Consider the following 22,906-nt stretch of genomic DNA (forward strand, 5'->3'; position numbering starts at 1 on the left):
AGAAACAAGTCTGACCGTGGAGGACAATGTCTGCAGAGTGGGTATGCTTTAAATGGCAGGCCCAGTAACTAAGCATTTACCTAAACAGAATAAGTAACATCCTGCAGAGCGAGGTAAGCAGCCAACCTATCCACTAATAAGAAATTATGATGTACTTCTAAGTGGATGATATGGGAGATGTAGGAGTTAACCTACACATGTGACATTTTCAGGGGAGTGAGAAAATGTCTGGATTGTGCATGTACAGATAAGGGAGCACTCACCAATGCCTGGAGAGAATTTTTTTTTTTTTTTTTTTTCAGGAAGGGGTTCAAGAGTTGGTCTCTGAAGGGTGAGCAGACTGTCAGCCAGCACAGAGGATGTGAGTGTGGTGGGGAGAGTGTGGGCCAGCTTAGGGCGGTGGAAAGTACAGGGGTGGGCACAGGGGAAGTTGTAGAGGGCTCAAAATGAAAGCCATACCAACAAAATAGATTTTATTAGGATTGACACAGCAATACTGTGTGTGTGTGTGTGTGTGTGTGTGTGTTTGTGTGTGTAGGGGTGGCTAGGTAGAATTTTGTAGATTCTGAAAAGCCTAAATCGTGCTGTTTTAAGTTAGAATTTCCTTACTGTCCGCAGGGCTAGAAGGAAAATGGAGCATGGGAAATGGTGTGTGCTTGTGGATTGGCATGAGTTTAGGATATAAGAAAACCACATGTCTAACGTGAGCAAATGTCCTTACTTTTGCAGGAAAATCTTACTATTAATAGATGATCCCTGAGACTGCAGGCTCTGCTCTGGCAGAGGTCAAGCTGCCGTGTAAAGGACAAGGGGTGGGGGGAGAGGTCAAAAAGAGCCGCAGAGCCCCCAGAACTGAAAGGCGGAGGCTGGTGTCGCTGACAGACTGGGCCAGCATAGCCAAGGAGGGAGGCCCAACCGGGGAGAGGACTAGGTTAAAGGAGGTGGTGCCAGGCGTGCCCCATCTGTGGTGCCACCCTTCTGTCCAGTTCACTGAGGTCAGGCCTGGGGCACTGGGTGGGATGAGGGGCATGGGGCTGGAGTAGAGATGCTGGAGGGGGCACAGACAAAACTCAGACACCTGTTTATCTTTTCTGGAACATCCTGTCTCACCAAGAGGCTCAGGAGCACCGACTGATTGGAAGAGCCAAAGACAAGATGAGTTTGCTCCCCTGAGCAGAGAGGCAAACATGGGGCAGGGATGGCCACCAGAGATGAATCATGCCGCCACACCCATCTGGTCAGCTCCCGATGAGCAGACATCGCGACTGACACAGGACTCCTCCTGCTGCTTCTGGCACCTCCTCGGAGCACTCCAGACCTTGTCACAGGAAGCACGCAGGCCTCGGACGTGCGAGAGAGGAGACAGACCTTTTTCTATCCAGATGGGGAAACTGCTCAAAGGCATACTGATGCCAAGGCACGCTGAAATTCGAGGGTCCATGAAGGAGTTTGACATTATTCCAGGGTGAGTTAGAATGCATCATCCAGTTCAGCAGCTAACCAATGTTAGCTTAGACCTACACTTCTCAAAGTGGAGTCTGGGGAACCCAGGGTTCCGAAGGCCTTTTGGGGAGTCTATATGGTCACCACTGTTTTCATAATACTACTAAGCATAATGTTGTTTTCACCCACAGTCTCTCAGAGGCTATGTGAAGTGTTACTGTGACAAATCAAATGCAGGAGCAAATATGAGAATCCAGCTGTCCTTCACGAAGCCAGACAAAAGAATTCTGCAGCCAAAATCGGTTTGGCTCAATGGATAGAGCGTCGGCTTGGGGACTGAAGGGACCCGGGTTCGATTCCGGTCAAGGGCATGTACCTTGGTTGCGAGCATATCCCCAGTAGGGGGTGTGCAAGAGGCAGCTGATTGATGACTCTCTCTCATCGATGTTTCTAACTCTCTCTCTCCCTTCCTCTCTGTACAAAATCAATAAAATATATTTAAAAAAAGAATTCTGCAAACTATAAAACAATGCTGCTCTTCTAATTTTATTTATTTATTTATTTATTTATTTATTTTTGCTTTGGAAGATAAATTTTTAAAAAAAATAGGTTGCTATAGCCTGGGTTTATCATTGTTCATCTTAAATGATTGATAAGTATACATTTTATAATTTCTCAGTTTTAATTTCTAACACTGTAAGTATTGGTAAATAAAATTCACGTAAACTAGAGCTCTTTGGGGTCCTGAGTAATTCCTGAGAGAGTAAAGGGGTCTGAGAGCAAAGAGCTTGAGGACCACTGTCTTACCCACGATCGACATGCCGAGGGGGGAGAGAAGCAACAAGTTAGACTCTATTTCCCTCACAGGAATGGGAGTAGTTTTCACCCTGAGGCCTGCTCGTGTGGCCGTGAACACCGGGGGCTTTGTGAGAACCAGGCGGACCCCACCAGCTGTCAGTGTGACTCGACCGGGAAGGGGCTGGGTGACAGGAAGTCCCCTGGGCCTAGAACTGCTTGTGAGAAACGGCCTCAGGAAGGCAATGGCCACAGTGAGGCCAGTGAAGGAGTTTTTAAAGAGAGGCCAGGCTATACTTCAGGAGCTGTTTTCACTTTAGCTCGGGTGTCAGCAGGCAGCAGGAAGGAAGGTCTCAGTAGATGGGCTAAAAGATGCAAGCAGGGTAGCAGCCCAATAAGCCAGCAGTCTTTTTCTCAGCTTCGAGGGAAAGATACGTACCCAGCGCAGAGCCTGCAGCAAGAAAGCTTTCAAGCGGTCGCTCCCCAAAATCAAATCCCTCTTCAGTTTCTCATAATCCAAGGAGGGCAGCAGTGGGACATCCTTCAGTTTCCTACTCAGCAGCACACGTTCAAAGAGAAAGAGAGGGCAAAGGGGATGTTCAAAACACCTGCCTGGTGAAGGTCCCGTGCATCAGACACCCCCACGGTGACAACACAATAGCTCTGGATAGAAATGCTCAGGCTCACAATGCTATCTGCAGCCCGTCGACAGAGAACACAAAATTTAGACATTGTAACTCTCTGCTGACTGCCTGGTGACAGTAAATTAAATCGATTTCTAGAGAATATTATAGAAACTATTTTATAGTTTCTATAACAAGCTTTTCTATTTGAGGTTACCTCACCAAAACAAATACTTAAGATTAAAAGACACTTCTGGCTTAATACTATTACTTATAATTACTGGTATTTCCTTTACTATCCACATGGAGCTCAGCTGTTCAGATGAGCATATATTAAAGTTACTTGGAAATCCAATTTACCCACAGCTATTCCTCAATAACGATTTCTAAGAGCAATTACTCACATGGGTGCCAAAGAGGCTCTTAACATGGTTGAAGCCTGGAGGGTGGGGGCGAGGGAACAGAAAAGAACAGACCGTGTTACTCATTGATGGCTGTGCATTGACCCTGAATTACTGTAACAGCACAAAATCTACAGATCTGCAAAGTTTCTGGTCTACCAGGGTTCTCCAACCAGAATCATATATTTTAAAAATTAGCCCAAGTCGAAGTTAATCAATACACTACTAATGCATTTCCCAAGCCATCCACCCCTTGGTTTGGGGCTACTCCACTCCCAGGAACAACCTATAAAATCCCAGGTGGGTTCTCCTGACCAAACTCCCAGAGGTATTAAAGCTGCCAGGTGAAAGACAGAAGAGAGGACGAAGCCATAAAAATCATTTAATTACCTTGTTTTTTTCTTTATTAAAATGTTATCTTTGAGTATAAAAAGAACACATTGCCACTTCGTACCAAGTCAAACACTATAGAAGTGCTTATAGAAATATAGAGGTGTTTGTAGAAGAAGATAAATAATCCCCTCCCATCCCACTCCTCTGTAATCTAGATCATCGCCCGCTTTATGGGTATCCACATTGCGTGTTCCCTCTCCCTTTTGGCCACTACACGCAATGCTATATTAAACATATACTAAAATAGAAATAAACCAATGCTTTGGGTGGCACTTGTATGAACTGACTCTAACCAAATGCAAAACGATATTTTGAGAAAATGGAACACAGGGTGCACTGGTATTACATGATGCTAGGGGACCGATGCTTATTGTCTGAGACATTGTGGTTATAATCTGGTTTGCTTTTCAAAGCCCTTCTCTGTTAGAAATACTGACTTCTCTGCGGGTGAAATGATATGTTGGCAATAGATTTTAAAGAACTCCAGAAAACAAATGAAGTAGAGGCAAAGAGAGGAAGTCTCAGCCATCTGTGGGGCCTCATATGTCGAATGGTCATCACCCACACTTCTCATGTTGATTTGTGATTATCTTGCAACACTTCGGTGTCTCTCTCTTTAGCAGACATTGGTGCCACAGCTGCTGGCGGTTCAGCACCCTCGTGTCCCAGCACCGGGAACAGTGCTTGGACACACAGAGGCACTCACCGACATGTGTTGTATGAGGGAGTGAACAGACTGACTTCTGACGTGGGCACTCAGAATCCTGCACTGGTGTCTCCACTGGTTTATCTGTTGCTTCGCCGCAGGATTTACACAACAGGCAGGTTCCCACCCCGGAGTCACCACGCCCTGCTTTTAAACAGCTCATGATAATGTTTAAAATTTTTTTAACCCTAGATTTTTTTTTTTTTTTTTTTTTTTTTTTTTAATTAAAAGACGGCAGGGGAACAGCAAAGGCAGGTCATCTGGCAAGCGCCCTCAAGGGGAATGTTTACTCAGGGGAGGTTAAAGATCTCAGTGGGACACATGAGGAAATGTGCCTTAGCCACCGGAAGGAAGTGGAGAACCAGAGGAACATCCCATCCCGTGGGGAAGGCCAACACTGTAATGAGAAGGGGGACTCGCACAACGTGAAATGCAGGGTTGTGCGAGCAGGAGGGGGCGGCTGGCACGGAAAGCTGCGAATGAGATTTGGAAATGGAGCTAAGTAGGTGGAGAATGGGCGAACGCCTGAATGAGCTCCCAAGCTCCACAGAAGCTTCTTGGGCAGGAGCCTCTTGGGCTCCCCAGGTCATCCAGGGCACCTGCTTCAGGGACCTGTGGGCCAGGTGCAAATAAGGGGGCTAATAAGAAAAACAGAGCAACATGCAGCTACACCCACACCCGGGGAAGTGATGGAACTGGGGTGCTGGAGCTCATGGGGTTTCTGGGCCTGAGCTGAGCCTGGAGGGCCAGATGGGCATCAGGTCAGGGACGGCCATGGACTCCGTGCTGAGCATTTTGGACTTGATGGGAAGGGCCTTGAATGCTTCCCAGGGGTTGCCAGAGTATCATTCACTAGACAGGAAACACAGTGGGGAGAGACCACTTGTTGGAAGAAAAAGATGAGCTCGGATTTAGACAGAGACAATGTGACGTGCCTGTCAGACATTCACGGGGAGAAGGTACGGAGTCTGGGCTTAGAGATCGGGGAAAGAGCCAAGCTAACGGCACAGTCACCCTATGCCATTAGCTTTTGTGCAATTACACCCTACCAACTGGTTGAGATCAAAGGTGTTCAAGTCCTCGGGTCACCAAGGTCAGTACAGGTACGGGACAGCACGGTATATGAGAAGTAGCAGGGACGGGGAGCCAGCTGTGCAACCCCTCGCTGACATACAGAGCTCTGGCCCAGAAAGACTGCCTCAAAACGCAGTGGTGATGAGGGCCGAGGGCAGGCACCTTGCTAAGACTTAGAAAGGCACATAAGGGAGAATTCAGGGACTGAAGATGTTGGCCTTCAAGCCATAGTTCCGGTCCCCACAACGGAAGCTTCAGGAAGACCCCTGAGCAGCTGCACCAGGCTGTCCTGGAAAAGGGCCACTCCACCTCCCCCAGGCCCCGCTGGGTTCATTGCTAACCAAGGTGGCTGACCGCGGAGGTAGATGCTTTCTAAGATCCACATGCACTGGGCCTTTAATGGCTTTAATGCTGTCACACCTGGAAATATTTTAACTTGTATTTCCAATGAGGTCTACTTGGAGTTGCTGAAGAAAGAAAGAGTTAATTCTCAAATGGGCCCTTTTCCCTGGATGCATAAATGGAAACTTCCCCCTCCAATGAATCCACAAACCCAGAGGTGTCATTCGGTGGGACTGGGATTCACCCAGGGGCTACACTCAGATTATCACCTTCAGACTGTTTCTGCATTCATGCTTGCCCAGTGCAGATTGGGGGCTAATAAGAGAAAGACAGAGCAAGATGCTCTCAGATGCTTTTTGCAGCATATAAAGATGCATGTTGCAAGACTAGAAATAGCAAACAATTAAAAAGCGGCCTAAATGTCTGCTAGAATAATGATTAATGTGCTACTGTTCCCAATTAAAACTAGCAGGCAAGGGAAATACAAACATGCTAAGCGGATATGGAAGATTTAAAAGGCCCTGTTAAGAGACAGCTGCAGAATGCTATGTGCAATAAAACCCTAGTTATATTTAATTTCTAAAGGTCTGGAAGGATGCATGTGAAACGGAGTCAACAGGTTACTGCGAGAGGAAGGCGAGGTGTGGTGAGTGTGAGGAAGGGAAGAGATTTGTGTTTTGCTCCATTTACTACTACATTGTTATATTTTCCAGCGCACACATACTCTGGTATCACTTGTGTAATCTTAGAAAACTGAGACTGTGTCCTGAGGAAGAAGTTTCCCTCCTTCTCCTTTCCCTGGCTGATCTCAGATGATTGGTAAGGATGACCAAATGACAAGCCTGAGGTCAGGGTAGTGACAGGCAGTTGTACTGGGAGAGGCCGCCTGGGAGAGTTCTGGTCTCAAAAAAATCAATCCCGTTCTTATCAGTCCTTCTGGGGCACCTGGTGCTGACTGCCAGCTCGGATACCGCGAGCAGACTGCTGAACACAGTTAACTGGGCATGAACTAGGCAGAACGGAAACACATTTCTTCCCACTCACGAATTTCCTCCATAGGGCCTCCACCAGTGTGACCCTCACCCTTCCCTCCCGACCCCCTCACTCCAGGCCATGAGCCTGCCCAGAGAGCACAGGGCAGCTCTGCTCCCGGTGGTGGTGGTAGTAAGAGGCTTGGCCAGAGCTGTGCATGACGGGTGGGTACGTTTCTTTAATTCCAGGGTTCAAAAGTAGGGAACCATCAGTTTCCTAGATTTACCTAAATTCCATTGATACACCTCTGAAGAATTATATCAAGAACTAGAGGCCCTGTGCACGAAATTCATGTACGGGGGTCCCTCAGCTCAACCTGCACTCTCTACAATTCAGGAGCTCTCAGGGGATGTCCTACTGAAGGCTTAGGCCCACTCCCATGGTTCTCTGCTCTCTGCGGGTCTGGGGGTTTCACTACAGCCATGGAGATGAAGCCCCCATGCCCTGCTCTCTGCTCTCTGCCTGCCTCCGCCATGTGCCATACGAAGGAAGCCCCAATCCCTGCAGTGTGCTCTGTCTGCCAGGCCTGGGGGCTTCGCTGACACCGACACACTAAGGAAGTCCCCATGCCCTGTTGTCCTGGCTCTGTCTGTGGGGCCTGGGGTGCTCCCGCCACCACCTTACTAAGGAAGCCCCCAAACTCTGCTGTCTGGGCTCTGTCTGCTGGTCCTGGGGCTTCACTGCGCGAAGGAAGCCCCCAAGCCCTGCTGTCCAGGTTCTGTCTGCCCGGCCTGGGCTTCACAGTCATCACCCTGCGAAAGAGGCTCCCAAGCCCTGCTGTCCGGGCTCTGTCTGCCGTGTCTGGGGGCAGATCCAGCTTCTCCGTTTGGTCTGTGCAAACCCCGACGGGCTGACAGGCTCGCCGCTTGGTTCCTGCAAGTCTGTCCTGGCTCTGTCTGCCCGCCGCTTGGTCCCCAAGGGGCAGAGGGGCCCAGACTCTGCAGCACTGGTGGATCAGGAAGGTTGGATCCGCCCCCTTGGGTGGACAGGCCCAGACACCCCAGCAGGCCGCCATTTTTGTTGTGGAGTGATGGTTAATTTGTAAAATACTCTTTTATTAGATAGGATGTTCCTGTGCTGGAGATGCAAGTGTCTCTTAAGATAACTAATCTGGGACTAAGAATGCAGGACTGACTATTCTCAAATGTGTGCTTTTTAAAACTCTCAGCTTTTTCTTTCTTCTTTGGAATATGCTATGTTTTCATTTTGCAAATCCTAAGACCCTTTAATAAAACTTCATAATTTTTAATTTAAAAAAAAAGGAGGGGAGGGGGAGCCCTAGACAGTTTGGCTCAGTGGATAGTGTCGGCCTACAGACTTGAAGGGTCCCAGATTTGATTCCGGTAGGGGCACATGCCTGGATTGTGGGCTCCATCCCCAGTGGGCATGTGCAGGAGGCAGCCAATTGATGATTCTCTCACATCACTGATATTTCTCTCTCTCTCCCTCTCCCTTCCTCTCTGAAATCAATAAAAATATATATTTAAGAAAAAAGGGAAACCCACCTGCCTACAAATAAAATCCATATTCTCCAATGTAAGTTTTATAAGTATTGACAAAAATATTTTCGGCTTTTTCCTTTTTCTTTGTCCTATTTTTCAATTGGTGCAGAACTTAGTGGAGAAGGTGCTATTTTCTGAGCCCTTTTGAATTTTCAGCAGTGAATGAGGTTGCAGAAGGCCAGATTTTTTAAATCCAGATTCAGAAGCTGGTACCAAATGCACTGAACTTGATAGAGCCTAGCAGTTTTCTGATGGGCCCCCGCCGAGCCCCTTTTCAGAGTGCAATGACGTGGAACACTCAGGGTAGACCCAGCACCCAAGGAGATGCTGACCAAATATGGTATAAAAAAGGCTGGTCTGTGCCTGCCTACTGGTCTTGAAATTGATGAAACTATTTGGACCTAGAGTAGAATTTATTCCCTTAAAAAGAAAAAAGAAAAAGAAAAGAAAAGCAACCTTATCCTTCCATCCTAAATCCTATCAGTTGAGTCACTAGACATCCCATCTTAAACTGTACCCTAAGTTTCTCTTCACATATTATAAATCTGATCTAAAACATTAGCCACACCTAATCAACTACGATGTTCTCTGGTACTTTTACCATGACTCAGATCCACTTTTTATCATCTTGTAGATAAATTTACTAGGAACAATAAAAGATTTGTTGCAGCTTTTATTGTCTGTTCCTGAGTAGCCCAGTAAAATGAAAACGGTTATGAGCCTAAGTAAACAGACCTCTTCCTCTCTCCCCTGGCTTCTCAGGCTGTGGCTCTGTGCCTTCGTGGCTCTTAACAGGAAGGAGGGCAGGACTAGGTCCGGACACGTGTTAGCTTCTAATGGGATAAAGTGGCAGCTATGTTGTGCCCTTCTCCCTTTACACTGCTCCTTATTAACATGATAGCAGTTCTAAACAAGCTGGTGTACCACTCCACCACCAGAAAATGGAAATACAGGCATTCCTGCCTATGTGAGACAGGATGGGATTCTATACCACAAACCTGGAATGAATGAATAAATGGAAGGCAGGGAAGAAAGGAGTGGTCCTGCTAGGCCACTTCCCCACGCGCCCAGGGGACATGGTCAAGGTCACTGCTCTTCACCTCGTTATCACGTCCTTTCAATGAAGATTCATCAGGTCTTAGCACCAGAATAGCCACTTGTTCGACCTTCTGTTTAAATGTTTTTAATTTACAATATTTAAAAAATGTTTTTAATTTACAATAGTAACACACCTACTTGGAAAGTTTTCGCTGTCTGCAGGGCACCTAGGAACTTCAGTGATGCTGACATGGTCTATTTGGGGAACTTGTGGCTGCATTCACGTTACTATTGTGCTTTCTAGGCTGCTTAGTAAAGCACACAGTGGATAATAAATATTAGAGAACTATTTTCTCTTCATTATAAATCACATAACTGCTCACATGTCCCTTTTTGCACAAGCCCTGAGAGCCAAATATGCCTCTCTCCAGATGTACAGCAACTTATGACATGCATTTTTGTACTAGCTTAGCCCTGGTTTACTTTTATTATTCCTACCTTTATTTTCCTTTAACCACAACTTATCACCACCCCCCCCACCCCCCCGCATTATTGAGATACTGACGTATAACACTGTAAGTTTCGGGTGTACAGTGTGATGATCTGATACGTGTATACATTGTGAAATGATTACCACCATAAGATTAGTTAACATGTCCATCACCTCACACAGGTACCTTTTATTTCTTGTGGTGAGAACATTTAAGATCTACTCTCTTAGCAACTTTCAAGTATATAATACAGTATTTCTAACTATAGTCACCATGCTGCATGTCAGAACCCCAAGATTTATTCATCTTATAACCAAAGGTTTTACCCTTTGACCAACATCTCCCATTTCCCCACCCCTCGGCCCCAGGAAACCACCAGTCTACTTTCTGTTCCTATGAGTTTTAACCACAACTTCTTTACTTTTATTTTTTCATGTCTCATATTTGAGTTTTTTAATGTTATAATAATAATAATAATAATAATAATAATCTGTTTCAAACCTACTTGAGAATGAGGTTTCAGATGTACACTCCAGTAATTATATGACTCACTAAATGATTATCCCAATGAATCTTGTACCCATCTGACACCATACATATATTAGAATATCATTATTTTTGTTGGAAGTATTACATATGTCCTCATTTTTCATCTTTATTTTCTTTCAAATTTATTTTATTTCTGTTTTTTAAATCTTTATTGTTTTTTTAAAATATATTTTTATTGATTTCAGAGGAAGGGATAGGGAAAGATAGAAGCATCAATGATGAGCGAGAACCATTGATTGGCTGCCTCCTACTGGGGATTGAGCCCACAACCTGGGCATGTGCCCTTGACTGGAATTGAACCCAGGACTTTTTAGTCTGCAGGCCAATGCTCTATCCACTTAGCCAAAGCAACTAGGGCTAAATCTTTATTGTTGAAAGTATTACATATATTCCCCTTCTTCCCCCATTGATCCCTTCCAGGCCATCCCTGCTCCCTACCCCCAAGCCTTCACCACCCTATTGTCTATGTCAATGGGTTATGCATATATGCATACAAGTTCTTTGGTTGATGAGTTCCCACCCACCCACCTTCCTTCCGAGAATCATTTATTATCATTATTATTTTTGTTGTTATTAATCCTCACCTGGGGATATTTTTTCCATTGCTTTTTAGAGAGTGGAAGGGAAAGTTAGAGAGAGAACATTCATATGAGAGAGAGACATTGATTGGTTACCTCCCACACGCAACTGGAGCAGGGCTTGGAACCAAGCCTGTTACCCTTCGTTATGTAGGCTGATGCTATAACTATTGTGCCACCAGCCAAGGTGGGAATAAATTATTCTTTTAATACTACAAAAGGCCCTAGTATTTTTTTTTTTTAATGGTAGCTGAATTTCTTTTAATGTTTTATCCTGGGTTTCCAATTATTTCTTAAAAAAAAAAATAAATCTTTATTGTTCAGATTATTATAGGTGTTCCTCTTTTTCCCCCCCATAGCTCCCCTCCAGATTCCCCCATCCACCCCATGCCCTTACCTCTCGCCACTGTCTTCATCCATAGGTGTAAGATTTTTGTCCAATCTCTTCCCGCACTCCTCACACCCCTTTCTTCCCGAGAATTGTCAGTCCACTCCCTTTCTATGCCCCTGATTCTATTATATTCACCAGTTTATTCTGTTCATCAGATTTTTTATTCACTTGATTTTTTGATTCACTTGTTGACAGGTATGTACTTAATGTTACTTTGTTGTTCATACTTTTTATCTTTACCTTTTTCTTCTTCTTTCTCTTCTTAAAGAATACCCTTTAGCATTTCATATAATCCTGGTTTGGTGGTGATGAACTCCTTTCGCTTTTTCTTATACATACAGGTGTATACCTTATGCTGCCATCTTGGTTTCTCTGGCCCTAGTATGTTATAAAGACCCCAGTATTAATGGGCAACCCCCTTAGTTGAAAGTCATAGCTCTGACCCATGGGATGCCTCAGGATCCCCTGGCACCTCCTTCCTAATCCAATGTACCTGGCTGCACCCACTCAGCCCTGGACCAGGCAGCAGGGTGGTGTGAGGTCCAGGGACCTGGGCTCATGAACTCTGAAAACTTCCCTGGGAGATTAGACTAGAGTACTTGCTCCTCTGGTTAGGACCCCAACTCAACAGCACAGGCCTCCACATGAGCAGCCTAAGAAGGATACGATGGCACCTATGTAGTATTTGGCTTGGGATGCAAACCCAACCTAATCACGAGAAAACATCAAACACAAAAGGTTATATTTTTAGAAAAGGGAAAGGACTATATTCTCCTAAAATCTCCATTTCATGAAAGTAAAAAAAAAAACAAACACACCGCAGAAATGTTCAAGAGTAAACAAGGCTAAGAGATGTGACAGCAATGCATAGCCCTGGACTTCCAATCGGCAGCAAGCTGTAAGGGACATGAATGGCTCAGCTCACACTACTGGAAAATGCACAGATTAGAGAAGAATATTGAATCAATATTAAATTTACTTAAGTTGATAATCACATGTTATACAGGACAATATTCCTATTAAGAAATATACTCTGCACTGAAGAATTTAGGAATAATGGGCCATGGTACATGCCCTCAAATGCTTCAGAAAACAGATTGTGAAGAGACAGAAAGTAAAGGAACCAATGGATAAACTCTGCTGAATCTGGGTGAAGGCTACCCAGTGTCCTTTGTGCAATTTTTGCAACTTTTCTGTGTTGGCAATTATTCCAAGTAAAAAGTGAAAAAGAATACTCCTGCTCTATATTTCCCCCTTGTTGGTACCAGCACTTGGCACCCACTAGCAGCGCCACTGGGCAGAGCAGAACATGCCTCTCCCCAGGTGGCTGTCTTCCAACTGCTCACTCCTTTAAAACCGCCTTCTCCTCCTGGGAATTTACAGACCCCAATATCAGCTGAGGGGCAGCCTCTGAATGTTATTTTATCCTGCTCTTTCAGTTTTTTAGTTACATTATCTTTTTAATATATATTTTTTTTATTGATTTCAGAGAGGAAAGGAGAGGAAGAGAGAGATAAAACATCAATGATGAGAGAGAATCATTGATCAGCTGCCTCCTGCACACTCCCCACTAGGGATCAAGCCTGCAACCTGGGCATATGTCCTGACTGAGAATCAAACCATGACCTCCTGGTTCATAGGTTGATGCTCAACCTCGAAGTCACGCCGGTAGGACTAGTTACAATATTTTTTGGGGTCAAGGGGCAGATCAGGGGCACAGAGCCTCACCGTCCCAGGCCTCGTGAAGTCCACGCTGTGCGCCAGGCTCTGCCGCATCTGGTTACTGAAGAGGCGAATGCAGACGCTCTGCAGGTACTCAGGGGTGATCTATAAAGACATTTGAGTTCGGCTGGTCAAAGGATGAGACCCACCCAGAGACAGCGGAGGTGGCCTGGCAGTCACAGCTGTCTCTAGCCGACTTCTTTAAGGATCAGAGAGGAAATTTTGCTTTAACTCATGAGCTCTCAGTAAAGCACCACCAATGTCCTTCTAAATGTCAAAAACATTGCATACTTTTCAGTTTTAGTTTTCTAAAGTTTTCTGTGGCTTAGAGACTTTGAATCAACCCCTTACTCCTGATACTGTTTCCTGCTTTTTTTAATAAAAACAAAAAACGTTTTTATTGACTTAGGACAGAGAGAGGGAGAGGGAGAGAGAGATAAAAACATCGATTGGCTACTTCCTGCACGCCCCCTACTGGGGGCTGAGCCCGATACCCAGGCATGTGCCCTTGGCCAGAATCAAACACAGGACCCTTCACTTGGCAGGCTGACTCTCTATCTACTGAGCCAAGCCAGCTAGGGCGAGAAAAGTAGATATTTTTAAAGTATATAAAAATGTTTAATTTCATGTGTCATCAATGTAATGCATATTTAAATCCCGAGATGCTATTTCTCATTGATCAAATTTACAAAATATAAAAATTTTATTGATAATGCCCATGGTTGACAAGGTATAAGAGAATGAACTGTTTCAGTGGAATCAGATTAGCACGGCCTCCTTGAAGGACCTTAGCATAGGTTTCTACCTAGTAAATCAACTTTAAAAAATGTGAGGCAGGCTCATCCTCAAGGATATCTCCCACTATACTTACAATTTATAAAAGTAAAAACCTGGAAACAACCTAAATGTTTAATAGCCTAATCACTTGAAGTGAGGCACTGTGAAGAATATTTTATGACGTCATGAGCACATGACTGAATGAATATTAAGGCGGATTAGAAACCTATGTGAACTAGAGTCCAGTTTTGTAAAACATGTATATAAATATTGAAAAAAGCATGGGCTGTTAACAAGTGTTATTATTAAATGACACAATTACAGGTAATTTAATTTTGCAAAGTTCTATATTTTTGAAATTTTTACAATATATATTTTGTAATCATATTTTAAGTTGTTAAAAACAATTTTAATACACAAACTTACATTAGTGATAAAAACTATATAAAGCACCCTAACCAGTTTGGCTCAGTGGATAGAATGTTGGCCTGTGGACTGAGGGGTCTCACATTCGATTCTGGTCAAGGGCAGGTACGTTGGTTGTGGGCACATCCTCAGTAGGGGGTGTGCAAGAGGCAGCTGATCAATGTTTTTCTCTCATCAATGTTTCTAGCTCTCTATCCCTCTCCCTTCCTCTCTGTAAAAAAAATCAAAAAAATATTTAAAAATAAAAAAATACCTATATAAAGCTTAATACACACACATACACACACACACACACACACACACACAAACATGCGTGCATGCACAAGCAAACTAGGGCAATCAGAATAAGAGCAATGGATTGTATCAGTGCTAATAGCCTAGTTGAGACATTATGCTATACTTTTGTAAAATGTTACAACGGGGGAAACTCTACAAGCACTCTCTCTGCATTGTTTCTTAAAATTGCATGTGAACCTCCAATTACATCCACTTAAAATTTTTTTTATTACCACACAGAGATTTTATTAGACTAATTTTTATTAAGTATGACACTAGAGTCACTCCCATTAAATCAGGAATAGACAAAGATACCCACGATCTTGTTATTTAAGAATGTCCCACAGTCTTAGCCACAATATGCTAAGAAGGAAAAAAGATATATAATGAAAGAAGCAAAACAAAAATATTATTTGAAGATGATATGACTACTAACTAGAACACAGGAGAATCAATAAAAAAAAAAATCTATCAGATTAACAGAGTTCAGAAAGGTTAACTGGATCCAAAATCAGTGTGTGAAATCTATAGCTTTCCTAATACTAGAAGGTCACTGCCCTCTTCTTTATATGCCACTATATAGTCTTTTTCTGTTGCCAATTCATTCTTTACTGATATTAAGAATCAGGTAGAGAAATAAAGACATGAGCAATAACGTGTCAGGAAAAATGTATAAAATGCTGTAAGCAGCATAACAGGTCAGCCTGGTCTCCTGTGTGCACTCTGGCTTTGTGAATCAGAGAGGCAAAGTCACGTCTGGGAGTGGCCAGGAATCACGTTTCAACATGGTTCGTGCCCGTACATCTTTATGTTGAAAAGACATGAATCGCTGGGGATCTTCCTTACCATCTTGCCACTGACTGTGGCCTCCAGAGAATCCACCAGCTCTGCCGTGACTCCGATGAGGTTGTGGTAGTCCGCCTGGATCTTATTGTATCGTTTCAGGTATGTCATTGACCTTCGCTCAGCTTCTAGCAGCTGCTGGTGGAGCTGCTGCAACATTTCTAGGGAGATATTTATATTTATATTAAAACAAAATAAAACAAAAAAAGTAAAAAGCCCTGCAAAATAAAAAGCATTCCTCTCAAGGGAATACCATGCCTATTATATTTTGCTATAACAATGAACTTGACACTATTTATGTCTAACACTTTCCTTCTATATTTCATGCCACATTTAGTTACAAAGTGTTTTGCAATAACTGATTTTTTATTTTTTGTCTCTGGTAGTTCAATTAAATCATCTCTCGTTTTCCTAATAAAATCTTTCTCCTGGACTGAACCCCACACAATTTCTTTCAGTTCTTCTCTTGATATATAAGAAACAAATTCAACATTTCATTCTATAGTCAGCTAGCAAAATGGTTGAACCAAACTTGTGTGTTTTTTCTCTGTAAGGTTGTTTCGGGGACAATTCATAACTGTGAGGCAGTTCTTCATTTTAAGTAAAGGTTAGGGCTGCTAGACTGATGCTGGAGAAAAACTAGAATCTAGAAGATTCCAGGTGCTCATTCTGCCACTTTTTTTATTTGTTTTTAATCCTCATCTGAGTATATGGGTTTTTAAAAATATATATACAAATTTTATTTTCATATGTACAAAATTCAAAATTACATGAACTGGAACTTCCAACAATGAAAATTTTACAGGATACCGATAATCCCATTTCCTAGTAATAAGTTCAGAGAGTGTCTGTGTGAACTTTCTCATCACATACCAAGTGGCAGATACTGAATGAAGTACCGAAACCCATTAGCTGGGTCAAATGACTTCCCAAACATCAATGTCATCCAAGTAGACCCCCTGTAAAGAGGACGCACTAAGGAACTCTTCCCCTCGAAACTCGCCATACAATGAATGTAAATGTAAGAGCCTATTTATGGACCTTTTGCCTTAGAAACCCAGAACTGGAATTTGTGACAACTTCAAAGTATGGTGCACTGATGGAAAAGAGATCTATCTAACTGCCCGCAGCCTGCAGGAAGGAGAGAAGGCAGTTGGGCTGACACGTTTGTGACCATTTCAAATGCACCATTTAGCCAAACAGCCTGCTCTCCAGAGCCATCACCTTGCAGACACCTTCGCTGCTGACAAACGGGACCTGAACATGACTGTAAGCTGTTTGAGTCACAGCACAAAACACCAACTTTACTTCTGAGCATTAAACAGAATTGACTCTTTTATCCTGCCAAACATTTTATGAGACAAGGAAATCTAGGCCAAGACGCCTTGCAATGTGAGAGCTCAACTTTTAATGGAGATGTCTTATTCCACGTTATTTTAATGAAACTGGCTTACTCATGCTAGTGAAATTTATTGAGATTCTTCGTATTTCCAAAGTCTGAAGAACTGCATTCTGAATTTTAAACAAGGTCTGAGCACTCTGAAAGAACGCCAGTTAAGGGCACAGAAAGTTTTCTGTTGTTCCTGAGCAATGGAACAGTAAGAAAAGTGGTGGCGATCTTCCCCACAGTTGAGCCTCCTCCCCTTGCTAACATTCCTCCTTCATTTAAGTGCACTGCTTTTAAAATTTTTAAAGAAGTAGATGAGATTTCATTTTAGAGATCCCTTAGCTGTTCAAGACAAAATGATCATCTTAAAATATGGAATTGTTGCCCTGGCTGGTTTGCTCAGTGGTTAGAATGTCAGCCCATGGACCGAAGGGTGGAAGGTTCGATTCCCAGTCAAGGGCATGTACCTCAGTTGCAAATCCAATCCCCAGCTGGTTGGGGCTGTGTGGGAGGCAACCAATCAATGTTTCTCTCTCTCTCTCTCTCTCTCTCTCTCTCTCTCTCTGCCCCCCTCCCTTCCACTTTCTCTAAAAATATTCTCGCTCCTAGGGTGAGGATTAAACACACACACACACACACACACACACACACACAACCCCCTTCCCCCCAACACCTAAGCCTAGAATTAAATTGGAAGCATGTCTGTGCCTTATGGTCAGTGCAACTATAGTTTTGGGAGGAGGAGACAAAGAGGTGACCACTGGCTGTCTTGACACTGGGCCTGCCCCTGGTGCACGTGCTCTGCAGAGCTAATGTCTGACCTGCATGGCAATACTGCATTTCGGGATGTGTTCAGCCACAGAAACACACTGTGCCTGCCAGACTCAATTTTGCTTGGCTCTCCTAAGAAAACTCAATTAAAACAAAATTAAAGAAGGCTCAATAACCCTGGTCTCCTTGCTGAAATTTCAAATGAAAAGATCTGTAGCAAAATACAGGTTCTTCTATTTGCACTCCCCTCCCATGTTTATTTTGCCTGCAAAATTGGGCCACTTTTCAGAGACATCACTGTTCCCAGCAGAAAGCTAGCCTCAAATACTGCAGGGTATGCTGGGGTCTCAGGGGCTGGAGAAAATCAGGAATCTGGAAGCAGTTTCTCACCACCTCCCTCCCCTAGTGCCAGGGCATCCAGAGAATTAATCTGAGCAGGAGCTGAGCAGCCTGAGTGCGGGGCCGAGGCAGTTCTCTGGGACCCGTGAGAGGGGTGGTGGTTTTAGAATATGACTGCAAAGTCTTTGACTCTCCTTCCCATCAGGAGGTGAGGTATAACTCCCCTTCCCTCTGACCACAGGAGTTCAATTCTAAGGAAGAGCATGCAGCAGAAATGACCCTGAGTCACTTCAGAGGCTGGGTTAGAAAGGGTGACACGGCTTCCATTGGTTCTCTCTGGGGACATTCATCCTGGAAACCAGGCCACCACGCCCTGAGGAGGCTCAGGACACATGGAGTCCATGTGGGTGTTCCAGTCAAGGGGTCTGCTGAGACCCCAGCCGACAGCCAACACCAGCCAGCAGATGTGTGAACGAGGTGAGGATGCCTTGGCGATGGCTGCGCCAGCTCCGTCTGCACCCTGGAGACATCGCAAGGGAGAACTGCCTAAGTGAGTCCAGTTCCCACACAAGATGATGATAATAAAAAATGATGCTGTTGTTTCACACCTGAGGTGGTATGCGAGGCAGCAACAGCAGTAGAAACAGTGGGGCAAAGAAACGTTTCCAGGCATTGCAGGGCAAGACCCGAGCACGCAGCTTAATTTACGATTCCAGCTGTGCCGGTGTGAGAAAGCTGCACGGGAGCTGCCCAGCCAGGGCCTGGGAAATGCACCAACACTGTAGGGAGCAGGCCTGAGCAGCTGAGAGATGGGCTGGAGGGGCTTGTCCTCGGATAGAACTGTGCTGGGGGCACAGCATCTTGAGAAGCTCTAAGGCTGCAGCCTGGCAACCCTGGGACCATTCCATGTGGACCCCAGGAGGCCGCATCTGTACCCTGCTCCTCCGTGCTCAGGCACAGGACTGTGGCTCCTCCGTGAAAGGTCAGTGGGGTCTAAGAGGGGCAGCACAGCTGGCAGAACCAGAATTCAGAGCTGCTGGGCTGGGGATCTGCATGGCTACCAAGCACAAAAACAAACTTCTAAACTCTTCTCATCTGAAGCCACTAAAGCATCCCTCACTTGTCCAGTCCCTGGAAAGCAAAGACCTAACTCACTGATCAATGTTTCCTCTCTTTAGAAAACGTCAACTTTCTAAAGAGAGACAGGAGGGACAATGGCAGGAAGTTCTGAAATCCTCACCAACATTACTCACTGTGAGGAGGGACATGCGCTGTTCCATGTGGTGAGACTCCACCTGCTGGAACCGAGGATGATGCCGCCTATCCTACCCAACGCCCGAAGCACATCCGGTACTTTCAGCACAAACATGTGAGTGGTTTTTATAATGCAGTATCAAAGACAAACTCAGGCAAAGAACCCCAACTCTGGCCAATTTCATGATAACTACAATCTTTCTTATCTTTCTGAAGTGACTGTTCCAGTAAAAATGACTAATCATGGAAAAACATGATTTTAATGCTAAAAAATTAAGACTGGAATTCCTACCTTGAAGGTAAAAGATGGAAATGCTTTATAAGAATAGATATTCCGAGAAAGCGGAAGATACTAAAACGATTCCTCCCCCCCGGGGTCTTCTAACTGCGCGGCTGCAGTTCCGGGCACGGCGCCTGGATTTGCTTCATTTCTCCATCTTAGTTACCTCACATACAAGACAAAGCTAAAACACCAGCCTTCCCGAAGAGTGGGCCTCAAGGAATCTCAGATAAAAATAATTGCAAAGCACTTTATAAATATTTAGACTTTTAAAACCCTCATTCTCCAAGTCTTTGGAATTCTCTCCATCTCACTACTTAAAACTAGAGTTGGCAAGGTTGTTATTTAAAACTCCGTTAATCTACATGGCAGGGTTTACCTTTGTGACTTTGTCCATTCTCCTTCTGGAATGAGAAAGCAGTTCAGGAAAGTGGGCACTCAGGATGCAGTCCTCGGGGTCTCCCACCCCAGCATGGTGGAAAGAGGATTCTCAGCATAGCGAAGGCCACTTCCTCCCTAATGTGCTACCAACAGCTAAGATGGTTACTGGCTTCTCATCACTTGGGCAACTCGCTCTCAAATAAATCCTCTTCTCTCCATGTCAATTGCCTCCCTGTACATCCAAGTCTTATACTATTTCAACAGCCTCCTAACTGGCCTCCTTACCCCCTTCAAAACACCTTCCCCATTGCTACCAAAACGTTCTACTAAACGTGCAAATCTGAATTCGTGCCCTTTAACTGTCACTTGGTGCTAAAGCTTTATCCCAGGAAATTGGGGTTGGGGTGAAGACAGCACAGCCGGTGTTGCTCAGTGGTTGAGCACTGTTCTATGAACCAGGTCACGGTTTGATTCCTGGTCAGGGCATGTCCCTGGGTTGTGGACCCGATCCCCAGAGTGGGGCATGTGGGAGGTGGCCAATCAATGATTGTTTCTCATCATTGATGTCTTATCTCTCTCTCCCTTCCTTTTTGAAATCAATTTTTTTAAAAAAAGTCCCAATTTGAATAACAAGTTATATGGTCTCATAACCCATGAACCAGGGCTTCAAGGCTTAAAAATGGCTGAACAGTTTTTTACAAAGGGATAGTTATTCCAAGGAGTACTTTTCAAAAAAGACATTTCCACCCCCCTACTAACACAGCTTCTAACACATGACATAAAAATATGACCCTAGTCCTAGCTGGTTTGGCTCAGTGGATAGAGTCCCAGGTTCGATTCCGGTCAAGGGCACATGCCTGGGTTGTGGGCTCAATCCCCAGTAGGGGGCTTGCAGGAAGCAACTGATCAATGATTCCCATCATTGATATTTCTGTCTCTCTCTCTCTAAAATCAATAAAATATATTTTATTTGTTTGTTTGTTTATTTATTTATTTGTTTGTTTATTTATTTATTTATTTTAAAGCCTTAGCCAATTTGGCTCAGTGGATAGAGTGTTGGCCTATGGATTGAAAGGTTCTGGGTTCAATTCCAGTAAAGGGCTCCTCCCAGCCCTGGTCTTGGTCAGGACATGTGCAGGAGGTAATCAATCAATGCGTTTCTCTCACATCAGTGTTTCTCTCTGTCTTTCCCTCTCTCTTCCCATTTCTCTTAAAAAAAAAAAAGGGCCCTACCCACTCTCAGAGACCCAATGCCACAGAAGTCAACCCTTTATGGGCCTCGGCACACCCTCCCATTACTATTTCACCGGTGCACGTGAAAATGGCCTCATCAGTTATCCCTGTTTGTGAGGCAGTCTAAGCCAGCGAGCACTCTAACACCACGGTGGTCTCCACCGGCTTTGAAAGGATACATATAATGTTAAAAGCTTTGGCGTGTTACTGGCTTTAAAAATTAAAGCTAGAAACTTTTCCAACTTCAACTTCAATTCTGGACTCCAAGAATCCTGAAGGAAAAAGAACAAGGAAAATAAAATAAAAGCTAGGTCACTAAATGCCAACAGCATCATCAAGTTGTGGCCTTCAGGGTTAAATAAGCTAGCTGTTTTGACAGTGGCATGGTGCTTAAAACACAGATTTTAGGACAACTGACCAATTCATTTACAGCAGATTCAAGTCCCAGCTGGAAGGAAAAACAGAGTTCTTTCATAAACAGGGGGAAAATAACTCTGTACATGATTTGAATATTTCGTGTGACTTAAACACAAGCATGACAAGTAACCTTATTAGGTTGATGACCCAAAAGAATCCAGAACAGTTCAGGCACTCGTGGCTCTGGCAGGCACACAATGACCACCACGTTACCTACGGCCTCCCGAAGCACGGCACTCGCTTCCACAAACCTCATGTGGGTAAGGAAGAAAGACAGTGCCTCACGTACTCCATCGTGTCAGGGGTTACAATATATTTTTAGTTTGACTTGCTCCTTAAAAATAAATTATTTCTCTTAAGTAATGCTCACTGAGAAGAAAAAAATAAGTAGTGAAAGAAAAAGGTGTCATAAGCAACAACCTTTCTCAGGGTAATTTTCCTCACAGTCTTTATATAAAAATATCTACTACCCAAACTAAGAAGTTCCACCAAAATGAAGCTGCATCACCAAAATTTCCTATCCACGGATCCGAGCTCCTGCCCAGCGCCCACAGACCTTCCCGCCCTCCCCTCTTGCTCTCCTCCAGCTCTGTATCCTCACCCACACCTCCTGCCCCACTCACCCAGTCATCCAATGTGTTACCTTTCAAAAAATACTGCCAGATAAGCAGAAAAGTCTTGCATTTTAAAAAGATTTCATAATTCCCTGACACAGCATAACTATTTATAATGTGTGTGTATTATGGGTTGAACTGTGTCCCAATCTCAGAATTGAGGTCATTGGGGATGGGTGGCTGAAGATGTAATTAGTTAGGATGAGGTTGTATTAGAGAAGGTGGGCTCCTAATCCAACGTGAATGGTGTCCTTATAAGAAAAAGGAAATTTCAGACAGACACAGAGAGAAGATGGCATGTAAGGACAGATCAGAGGCTGGAGTTATGCTGCCACGAGCCAAGCAACACTTGAACCTTCCAGAAGCTGGAGAGGCAAGGAGAGACCCTCCCCCGGAGGCCTGGCAGGGAGGCCAGCTCTGCCGCAGACACCTGGATTTCAGGCCTCTGGCCTCCTACATTGTGAGGCAGTAAGTTTCTGTTGTTGTAAGACACCTTGTCTGTGGTCCTCTGCAAGGGCAGCTGCAGGAAACTAACACAGTGTTAGGCTCTCTGTGCTCCACATACACTGAGTGGCCAGATTATGATGATCTCTGAATGCATAATAATATGGCCACTCAGTGTATGTGTATATATATATATTAGAGGACCAGTGCATGAACTCGTGCATGGGTGGGATCCAGCCAGCCTGGCCAGCGGAAGCGGACATGGGCAGTTGGCTGGCCTGCCTGCTGGTCGAACTCCTGGTCGAGGGGACAATTTGCATATTAGCCTTTTATTATATAGGATATACACTGAGTGGCCAGATTATTATGCGCTCAAAGATCATA

General features: G+C 44.4%; 1 protein-coding gene across 2 annotated transcripts in view; it reads right to left on the reverse strand.

Moving 5' to 3' along the window:
* Window positions 1-22,906, reverse strand: part of ARMC9 (armadillo repeat containing 9) — a 100,709-nt gene that overhangs the window by 68,376 nt on the left and 9,427 nt on the right. For both annotated transcript variants that reach the window (XM_084891779.1, XM_084891780.1), the window contains exons 6-11: window positions 21,227-21,319; window positions 19,813-19,837; window positions 15,406-15,563; window positions 13,087-13,185; window positions 3,266-3,300; window positions 2,678-2,789 (exon numbers count right to left, since the gene is read on the reverse strand). In XM_084891779.1, the coding sequence (XP_084747905.1) occupies window positions 2,678-2,789; window positions 3,266-3,300; window positions 13,087-13,185; window positions 15,406-15,563; window positions 19,813-19,837; window positions 21,227-21,319 (522 nt within the window). The remainder of the gene's footprint in view (window positions 1-2,677; window positions 2,790-3,265; window positions 3,301-13,086; window positions 13,186-15,405; window positions 15,564-19,812; window positions 19,838-21,226; window positions 21,320-22,906) is intronic.

This window comes from Pipistrellus hanaki, assembly GCF_964339955.1.
Source record: "Pipistrellus hanaki genome assembly, chromosome: 8".
Taxonomy (NCBI): Eukaryota; Metazoa; Chordata; class Mammalia; order Chiroptera; family Vespertilionidae; genus Pipistrellus; species Pipistrellus hanaki.